We start from the raw sequence: 11215 nt of genomic DNA on the forward strand, positions 1-11215 counted from the left end.
AAATCTGGGGGTAATTAGCGCTGCACAATTAATCAAAATTTTATCAAAATCGCAATATGACCTACTGCAATTTTCAAATTGCAGGTGGCGCAATATTTGTTAACAACCAACTATTAAAATGATTTATTATTCATTAAAATTGAATTATTTAAATGATTGGGATGCTGCAGAGATGTCATGGCCTACACATCATATTCTACAGACTTGGAAAAACATCTTTGTTTGGTACACATCCCCGCAAAAATCACACCATAATCATTTGTATATGTTTTTCAATGAAACTGAGAATAATGATGTAAAAACTCCCTCTAATATCGCAAATTGTATCGCAATTGAAATATCAGTCAAAATAATTTGACATCCTTTCAGAATCGTTCAGCTCGTTATTGAGCAGGCTTGTTGTAAGGTTTTGAAAGAATAGTTCGATATGAATCCTGTTTTGAGTGACAGGTTCTTGACAGCTCAGATGTATCTGCACAACGGAGTTCACACATCCAGGAAAAAAGGGAAAGACTGAATAATTAAGGCGTGCGTTGCCTCTACAGAGGAGGAAATTTGCATTTGACATGTCCTGATATATGGAATCCTGTATCAAGAGAATGGAAGTCAAGTTTTTGATCTCTGTCTTTGTAGTAGTTTCACTTTTCTAGAGACAGGCCTTGATTTGCTTTGAATATAGCCCACAACCGGGACACATCTGTCAAAAGGTAAGGCCTGATAGAACACAGGCTGAATACGTAAAGTAGTGCATGTGTGCAAATGCAGCATACAAATGCCCTGGCTTTGCCCCTGATGGTACTGATACCACTGATAAACTGAGATGCTGGATAAACTGGATGGAAACCAGTTTAAAGAGCTTCTCTCTCTCTTATTATTTATTGTCCAAAGTGGCCATGTAAGAATGTTGTCATCTCTCCATAATGAGACACTTGTCTCGTCCTCTTATCCATTCTGTGTAGAAAAAAAATGTCCAGAGCTCCTTCAAACAAAGTGGTCATTCTGAAATGTCCCAGAAACTATTTATAGGGAGAAATTTCCACTTGTAGAAGATACAGGGACAAATGGATAACTGCAACATGCTGCATAACAACAATACTAGCAATGTACCATACCGTAGCAGATATACAATATCAGATTATGGACTCTGTATGTTTAAAGAAACCCTCCAGGCATGTTTCAAGATATCAAAAAATAAATAATATTTTTTTTAATCTATTTGGTCAAACAATTGTAGAGTAAGCCCCCCTTAAGTCAATATTATTATTTATTATTATTAATAATTATTATTATTATTATTTGTATTATTATTATTATTATTAATAATAATAATAATAATAATAATAATAATATTCTTTTTATCTATTTGGTCAAACAATTGTAGACTAAGCCCCCGTCATGTCAATATTATTATTTATTATTATTATTATTATTATTAATAATTATTATTATTATAATAACTAATAATAATAATAATAATAAAAGTGGAGAAATAACATGGTTTAACAACCAATGTTTGGTTTAAAAAAAAAAAAGAAGCATATTTTATTCAGGCCTACACTAAAAAAAAATCTGAAATAGCACTAGGCTAATTAGCATGACTTGATTTGCCTTTGAAATGAGCAAGGACAATTAGCATACACAACTAGAGCACATAATACCTGTAGGTTAATCAAATAAAGTCCACTCAACATCCACTTAAATCTCACTAGTGTGATAAAGAGAAACGTCTCCATCCATGAGGAGAACAAAGAGTGTAGTGTAGTGTGGTGTGTTGTGTTTAGCTCAGAGTGAACCCCCTGCTCCCTCCTCCCATCTCATCTCTCTACTGCCTCCTTCTCTCTCTCTCTCATCCCGCCTGTGTTGCTCCGCATCCAGACTAACATCCTCTCACTCATTCCCCACATGTCGCCGCAGCTTTCACCGGATTTTATTACATAATAGAGTTCGTTATCAACCCCAAAAACACACAGGGCCGTACCGCGTCTGACTGACAGCTGAACGGCGCTTTGACGGTAAGTAATCGTTAAATGGAACCGGGCGGTTTGTGGGTGATTTGTAGCTTTACACATCCAGCCTTTTATTCTCGTCTCTGTCGGGCAGACGGCCGCTTCACCACACTATTGTGGTACAATGCCGCTGTGATAGTCTTTTAGCACAGATTTACCATCTCAACCCGTTATTTCTTTGTATGTATTTTAGCCTTTTTGTGGCATTTTGGGTGTCACATTTTTTTGGCATCAGTTGAGCATCCTGTCTCCTTCTTGTCTCCTTCTTGTCTCCTTCTTGTCTCCACAGTGTGAGAATGTTCTGGAAACAAGCCGCCTGAAGGGCTCTTATTGTGTAGTGAATTATTTAGGTTATGCCACCCTCACTTTCAAACTAAATATACTATAAAACAAGCTATAAAGCTATAAGGCTAATTTAAAGTTTAAAGATAGGCTCCATGTGTGTGTGTGGGTGTGTGCTTGTATTACTTATGTTGTGGGGACCTATATCTGTTTACACAGTCACATTGTGGGGACTCTCCTTCCTTTTGGGGAAAAAATGCCCATAAGTCCCCATAACTTAAATTATTACATTTTAGGGCGAAGACTTGGTTTAAGGTAAGGTAAGGTTTAGGTTAAGGCAAGGTTTGGATTAGGACTAGATAGGGATGTCACGTGAACCGAGAAACCTTCGGTACCAAAATTCTAAAAATGTGACGGTACTCATTTTCTTCGGTACCAAAGGTAACCGAACGATGCTTGTAATGGTCATTTGGTACCGGAGCGGAGATACTGGAGATGCGATTCTTCCGGATCTAATGGGGGCAGTATACGCTTACAAGTGTTCTCATCTGCCGTGAAATTAAAGAAGAAGAAGAACGCCGTAACAGCACGGAAAAAAACAACAACACGAGACGTGAAAGATGGCAACAAGTGCTGCTGCAGCGCTACCTCCGCCTCAACTCGTTGAGAAAACAAATAGCAAGAGTTGGGTATGGAAGCACTTTGCGTTCGAGGCGGATTTACAAGGAGTAATAATAGATTCGCAAAAAACAGAATGCGGTGCAGTAACGGTGCCGTCGTACTTTTCTTTCCAAAGGAGGAAATACTTCCAATTTAGCAAAGCACCTCAAAAACGGACATCCAAACAATATTGTTTGTTTTAAATACTTGAACGCTACATCCCACTGTTCTGTTTTGCAATGTTAATAGACGTTTCTTTTTATGTATTACTTAAAGGCTACATGCCTCTGTTTTTTGTAATGTTCAAATGTTTTAGTAAAAGAGTGTGTGTTGAATTACATGGGATTTATTGGGGGGTTTTTTTCCGTTTTTTTTTAGCGTGGTATCGAATTGGTATCGAGAATCGTGTAAATTCACTGGTATTGGTATCGACTACTAGATTTCTGGTTCCATGACATCCCTATGATTAGGCAAGTAGCGGTTATGGTTAGGGTTAGGATACGTCTCCAGGAAATGAAGTCAATGTCCTCTAAAGTGATGGAAACACAACAATGTGTGTGTGTGTAGAGGAGTTGACGTGCCTCCCATGCTGATGCAGAGAGGAGTACAGACTGCCTCAGTGCCGTGGTTTCACAGGGAGGTGCTTTTGGCCTTTTGTCTCTCTTTTCAAAGCTCCTCCAGCTCTCTTCCGTTCTCCAGTCCAGTCTGGGATCTGGCCTCTCTCTTCCCCCCCAAAAAAAGAAGTCCATTTGCTGGCCTACTCTGGGTGCTAATAAGAGGGCCAATGAAAGAGGAGCTCAGCCAGTCAAGTCGCTGAATTATTCAGGCTACATATTTATGCCTTGTCATCCATTCAGTCATGGCATCAGTCCTCTCCCCTGTGCCACCATGATGACAGATGTCATCATTACCGCATCAACACTATCTAACATGATACCAGGGCGATAGAAGCCCCACTCAGCCATTTGCAGAATCTCTCTGCTAAATGATTTTATAAACTGGAAAGATTAAAGCCACTCCCGTGGTGATGCTTGGGACCTTTGAACCCTTGTACTATTTGGACGTGCCTTACAGAAGCCAAACTAAATCCCACCGGCTCTCTCATGTTACTCTGAATTTGCCCTCTTTTAATCCTCTGTTTTAATCCGTTTGATAGGGAAAATATGTTTTTCCAAAGAATAATAATAGAGCCATGAGGTATTTTTAAGGAGATATTAGCTGTGTTTCCATTCAATTGTCAAACAAATTTTAAGCAAACTTTTGAAATATTGCAAAAAAAGTGAATGTGAATTACGCATGTCCATCAACTGGTTTGGAGCAAATAAACTTGGCTTACCGGTCAAAAAAGTTGGTGCTATTGGCTTTGCATGGCTGTAATCCGCCAGTAAACAGTGTAGAAGAGGTAGAGGTTGCGAATGCGAACCAGTAACAAAACAAGTTGGCTTGGCCATGCATGCATCTAACCAATCTATGAGAGAAAAATGGAAAGATTTTTCAGGAATTGGGAAAGTTGTAATTGTGCTTTCATGTCAGATAGTATTGACCATGTTTTATGTTGTCTGAAGACGAAGATAAGCATTTGCACGTTATGGGAATATCCGAAAAAACAGTGTCAGCGGAAACAGATGATCAATCATGCGAGTTAAATGTTTGCTACATCAGAATTTATTGGAAAAAAGAGTTTCTATAACACATTTAATGAATAGACTATTTTTCGATAAAGGCAAAAACCACCCCAAGCTAGCGTAAAAACTGATATTAAAGAGTTCCTATTATGCTTTTGTGTTTTCTCCCTTTCCTTTAGTGTGTTATATTGTTTTTTGTGCATGTTAAAGGTCTGCAAAGTTAAAAAAGCCCAAAGTCCACTCCAAAGAGAGTTACCCTCCATTACAGAAACACTGCTCCTGAACTGCCTGAAACGCTTTGCTTGAAGTCCCGCCTTTTCTTCCGTAACATGGTGATGTCACCAAGTAACTCATTTCGCCTAACAGCTAGTTTGGCATGCCGTCAAACAAAGCTAGATAGAGCGGAGCTTGACTAGAGTATGAAGAGTTTGGTTCAGTTGACCAATCACAACAGAGTGGGCCAGCTGACCAACCAGAGCAGACTGGGTGCTCAATCAGAGAGCTTCATACAGAGGGTGAAAAGAGGTGCTGCAGCACAGCCGGTGTGAGAAAATTAAAGTGTTTTTTGAACATTAAAGTATGTGAACATGTTCTAATATAAACCCAAAATACAAGTTTGCACCTGGAAATTAGCATGATAGGTCCTCTTTAATGCAATTTCTGTTTACAGTTGCACATGCTGCCTAGGAGAAAAATATCTTACAATGAAATATTAGTCATCAGCTGACGGTTCATTCAATAAGAATAATTTCAAACCGGCAGATGGAGGCTGGACCAATGAGTCAGATGAGGGTTAGATGATGACAACATCGTTGCCAAATTTTGAAAACAACACAGAGAGAAGCGAAGGCTTGCATCGATGATATGAAGTGTGTATACATCCCAACGCCGGCTTGTTAACCTCTGCCTTGGAAAGCTTTAAAGCCTCCAGCTTGTGACCCACGTTGTCCAGCGTAAAAGACAGTCGCCACCTCACCACACACACACAAAGTGCTATATTTAGACTGACAGCGAGAGTGGCGGAGTGTGATATTGAATGGAGCCTGTAGGGATTCACTCTGACACGCACTGAATTCATCAGTCTTTGTCAACAGTCAGATGTGACATCAATACTACCATTCACGAGGAGGTGGCTGCTCATGACCCCAATGCTCATGACAGACGTGGGTGGATGCGTATCCACCCACGTCTGTGTTGCAATTTTCAGTGTAACTTATCTGCAGAACAGTGACCCTGTAGCCTTTTGTATCTGTAGTGAGCCAGCCAATGATACACACATCACACACTCCCAGTTACAACAGGATAATTGAGGTTTGTGTCATGGCACGGCGACAGAGCTCATTCGTCCTAAAATGACTGTCGTCAACGTTTCAGAGAGCAGCTTGCTGTTTGAATACAGGCTGTAAAGAGCAAACCTGTAATGGATGTCAGTCATGTGCGAGTGGGGTTTTTTAATATAATAATGTGTGATGAGCCGAGCCAAGCAGAGGTCCTCCGGGGCAGGATTGTTATTTACATAATCTTGGGACCTTTTCAAAGCCAGCAAGATCACAGTCTGGTGCTCGGAAATCAAATTGCTTCGTTAGTCTCATTTTTCTCACAGCAGCTGCCAGCTGTTGTACGCCTGGTTTTTATGTTACAACCAAAAGAAAAAAACACTCTGAAACACACATAGGTGGAAATCAGCCAATATCTCGGTCTGTTTATGATTAATTGTTTTTATTGTGACAACTTAAACAATATTTTTTCCCCATACGGCTACAGAGGACATGCTGTATTTCGAATTAGACTCGCAATCAAAATGTTTCATCCTTTGCCAACAGTCAGAGCCGGCCCTAGGTATAGGCTGTATAGGCTGTATAGGCTGTATAGGCGCTATAGGCGCTATAGGCGAATACTAGGGGCGCCGTCCATCCATAGGGGTGCCCCAAAGGAGGGGAGTAAAAAAAAAAAAAAGTATAACTTTTGCTATTTTTACTAGTACTAATTTAATACTATTATTTTAGAATATTACCATAAAAGCCCACAACAACATAACTACATAGCCCATTAAATAGCCCCTATTTTCTGGGTTGCCATCACCCAAATGGTTGGTGGTGGAATCGGCTGCTATGTAAGGGGCGCCAACTAAAATTTTGCCCAGGGCATCAAATTAGTCAAGGCCGGCTCTGCCAACACAATCATAAATATATATTATTTCTTAATTATAGGTGCGTCTTCGGCTTTATGACAATGCATTTTTAGATAATCCAGTGGGCTTTTTAATGGTTTATTTATCTTAAAAACTAGAGATTTGTCTGAACTCACAGAGGAGCAATTAATCCTTCTGTTTATCTGAAATGTTCAATGTCACCGTATTTGGAGATTTCAGTGGACAGCCACTATAAATGTGCTTGTCTGTGTCGGAAAATAGTTGATATGTAACATTTCCTATCAACCTCTTGTGATGATTGAAGTGAGCCAGATTCCCCTTTTGTATTTACTAAACCTTCAGTGTGATAGTCAGCATGTTACAGTAAAAACGTCGAGATGATGTTAGATTTTTCTACATTTCCAGTATAGTAATTTACGTATCTCTTTGAGTTACTGCAGGCATTTGGAAACAGGGCAGTGTGTATTAATAAATCATGTTTTTAGACAACTGCAGCTGCACCAAGCGCACAGTTCAACTGTAAGACTTCACTGGCCACAAAACTTACACCTGCACCAGTTTTTGTATGTCTCTGTCAACCTTTGATACTTAATAAAACCTTTCTTTGTCTCTCTGGCATCTTTCCATACCTCCCTTGCTCCTTTATTGCAGGTGCTGTTGGTGTAAGACCTCCTCTCTGAACGCCTCCCCACCCTCGCACACAATCTTGCCATGCAGGAGGTGTAACCCTCCTTCCTCTTCTTCCTTGCGCTCCATCGGAGGAGACCTAAAACAGAAAAAAAGAAGAACCCCAACCTGTAACCAGTCAAGATGTCAGACCCTGATGCCTCCTCGCCGGCAGCCCACTCGCTGCCGCTCACCTCCCCCCGGAACCCTCTGCAGCTCTCCTTCCCCTTCCTGAGGGAGGGCAGTCGGGTCTGGGAGAGGGAGAGGAAGCCGCCGCAGCCTGGAGAGCTGCCCAGCCCACTGCCCACCAAACGCACCCGCACATACTCAGCGTGAGTAGGAGACATCCAAGTCTTTATATCCTGTTTTTTTATAGTGCATTACATTTACCTTGATAATGGTTTCATAATGCCCACAAAACAGAAACCAGATATTGCCATGTCATCGTTCCATCAAGGAAGCTTTACAATAATGTCCATTATGGTAATTATTTATGATGTCCCTATCTCTCTCTCTGTCTCTCCCTCTGTTTCCGTCTTTCTTTCTCTGCAGGACAGTGCGAGCCAAATCAGGTCCAGTATATAAAGGGGTGTGTAAAAACTTCTCCAGGTCTCAGGGTCATGGATTCATACACCCCTCTCAAGGAGGAGAGGACATCTTCGTCCACATCTCCGAGTGAGTGAATTTGTTTAGTTTACACTGTTTTCACGACATGAATTGACTTTGTGCAAGTTGACCTGCTTTGTAGGTTCTTAATATATCGTTTGGACCATAGACTGCATGTAAAGACGGATGACACGGCTGCGCTTCCTCCCACTGTACAAAAGTGAAGCCATAATATCCCAGATACGGGAGCTGCCATCTTGAGATCATTTGGAGCCAGAGTCTGCGCAATAGCGATCGGGGTCCCGGAGCCGCGGTATCGAGGTTCCGCCCACACACCCACCCGAGCCAATCACTGGCCGAGCGCAGCCACAGCTTGCTAGCGTGAGCCACCTAGCTGCTATGTTAGCTCCACGGTAGCTGTTTGGCTAGAAAGACACAACAACTAATCATAATATCTCTAGAACTACATTAATGATCAAATTGACACCATGACACATCTATTACACTCATGACGGTCATGGAAAGCTAAAGTTACATCTCCTCTCTCCGGCTCCGCGACTACTTCACTCAGAGCAGCTGTCAATCATGACGTCACACCCCCTTTTTATAGCATCAAATAACTAATTAAAACAAAACTTATTAGAAAAATGAACACTTGAACATCCATCAGCATGGTGAGAACTACCTAAAATGACAGAAACCATCTTTCGGAAAAATGTATTTGACGTGTTACTTTGACTTTTTAGTTTGGCCATGTCCCATCCACTAACATGGAGAAGGTGGGATTTATGACCTATACTGCATCCAGTCACCAGGGGGCGATCAAGATGTCATGTCGTCCACCTTTATATACAGTCTGTGGTTTGAACTATGGAGAATGGAAGAATTAAAAAAGAAACGGTGTGTTTAACATAATATGATGTTTGTGCCACAAATGAGAATTGGATATGAGACTTGACAGAAGGAAAGACACTAAGAGGGTCTAAAATGGGATCAAGTTGCATTATGGGAAGTGTAGGATCCAGTGTTTTCTGAAGCTTGACCCATAGATACTAAAAGTCAGGATATATCTGCTGCATCGATTTTGATCATCTGTCTCTAGCAAGTCCCCCAACTTTATGGAAGTGCAGTACTAAATTGCTGTTTGGGAGCAGACAGCTGAGACAGGGCTAACTTAGACTTTACATTTAAAAACATTGCTCACAAATGAGTCAACAACAGTTTTGTTTGTATTTCCCGGACAGCATTGATGGAGAGTACGTGCCTATGGAAGGGGACGAGGTCACGTACAAGGTGTGCCCCATCCCTCCCAAGAACCAGAAGATCCAGGCTGTCGACGTGGTGCTCACCCACCTGAATCCAGTGAGCAAGCACGAGACCTGGTCAGGTCAGATTATCAGCTCCTAGACCAGCGCTCCAGGCTGCAAGGCTGCAAAGGAAAAAAGGGGATTTAGTTTTTATGTTTTTGGGGTGTGAGGTTTGGGAACAGGTGTGGGGAAGAGGGATTGGAGCTCGTCGTGCCGCGGCCTGAGGTGGCTTGGTTATGGAAGGGTGTTGGAGAAACGTTTTAGTTTGAGGTTAGGGCTGGCAATTATGCTTTGAATGTATATGTTTGAATGTTTTCCTTTAACGGTCATCATTTGGGTTTGGATGTTTAAATTTAGGGTTTGAAGGTTAGGGTTCAGGGCTTGGTGATAGAATTTTTACTTTGACCCATAAGGGATATACTTTAGTTGGGAAATCAGTGGTTGTTAGGGAAGCGATGTCTTGAATCGGAATGCTAAAAAGAGGCCGAATCACATTTTGAGCAAATTTGACCCAGTTGAGCTATATTGACGCTCCACTTGCACACTATAGACAAGAGAGTTTAAAGGGGACATGTTATGAAAAAGTCACTTTTGACATTCGGGTATCTGGAGTGCCTACCATCCCGCAAACTGAATTAAGACAACCCAGTCAATTTTTTGTGTGTCCATATTTTTCTCGCAAGCCAATCAGAGCAGATTGGGCTTTTTCTGGAGGGGGTCTTAAAGAGACAGGCGCTAAAACGGAGTGTTTCAGACGGAGGGTGAACACAGGTATATTCAGACAGACAGTATGAGTAAAATAAAGTGGGTTTTTTTAACATTAGAGCATGTAAACATGTTCTAGTAGAAACCCCAAAATACAAGTGTGAACCTGAAAATTAGCACGATATGTCCCCTTTAAGTTTCAAGGGACCAGCTCAGTGGAGTTTTGAAATTCAATCTCACTTTTATATTCCTTCTTTTTATAGTACAATTAAGCCACGAACTAATGTAAATTACATGCCACCACTGCCAAAAGTCACGTGACAAATATCTGATTGAAAATTGCACAGTTTAGCCATATTGTGTCTGTGTTTACAAAGGCAGATGGAGATGGTTGCCTTGTAGCAGAATTAAAAAAGGAAATTACATTTACAAAATAACATTTGTAGCAACCCTCTCTGATCTGCCTTCATCTCACTGCCTTCAGAAAACAAAAACATTTTAAGGTGGTTTGAGGTACCACACACAACCCTGCCAGTGCACGGCTGCGGAAACGGAAACAATCAATGCACTTACAGCGGAAAGCATCTTTGACAAAGATCCAAATAGCTCTTAATGCGTTCCGGCCTCAAGAGCTGCAATAAAGCTCTATAAATAAGGAATTATTTTCCTTCTTAGTATTGTAGCACTACTCTATTTTGTGTACTTGGCAAGTGTAGAAATCCAGTATTATTGTAGCCAGCTCCTATGACGGTCTTAAGTTTTGGTGGTAGAGACAGTAGCTGGAAAACAGGCCAGAGGGTTTTTGGTTGGGGAAGGAAACCAGAGAGGGAGGAAGGTTAGGAAAGGGGCAGAGGATGGAGTGATTGTCTGTAGATGTATTTGCGCACTGATAGAGCTTGATTTGAAATGTTACAAAGCACGTGTAATCAGGAAGTCAGCAGTCAAAATAAGCCGATAAAGGAGAATAATAATCGTCGTGTTAGATTTTCAAGAGGAGGGTCAAGCTGAGAAAAGTTGGGATAGTCAAGTAAGTTTTGTACGTCAAAGCAAACAACTGTGGGGAGAAAAAAAAGCAAAAGCTTCCTGATGTAAGTTTAAAAAGACTATTTATTTATTGACTTATTTATTTTCTTTTGCAACTATGAGACCATCAGGTGTTTGGTAATTAAAAGCTGCATTTATAAGTACTTGTAAGCCTATTTGAAT

The 11215-nt window shown here is 41.0% G+C and overlaps 1 protein-coding gene across 1 annotated transcript; it reads left to right on the forward strand.

Annotated features, from left to right (window-relative positions):
* The first annotated feature begins 1773 nt into the window (after positions 1-1773).
* Positions 1774-10046, forward strand: csdc2a (cold shock domain containing C2, RNA binding a). The gene is made up of 4 exons (XM_037754470.1): positions 1774-2012; positions 7377-7723; positions 7944-8066; positions 9242-10046. Exons 2-4 carry the CDS (start codon positions 7536-7538, stop codon positions 9402-9404), a joined length of 474 nt encoding a protein of 157 aa, XP_037610398.1. The 5' UTR covers positions 1774-2012; positions 7377-7535; the 3' UTR covers positions 9405-10046.
* Positions 10047-11215: the final 1169 nt, after the last annotated feature.

Source organism: Sebastes umbrosus, chromosome 20 (genome assembly GCF_015220745.1).
Source record: "Sebastes umbrosus isolate fSebUmb1 chromosome 20, fSebUmb1.pri, whole genome shotgun sequence".
Classification (NCBI taxonomy): Eukaryota; Metazoa; Chordata; class Actinopteri; order Perciformes; family Sebastidae; genus Sebastes; species Sebastes umbrosus.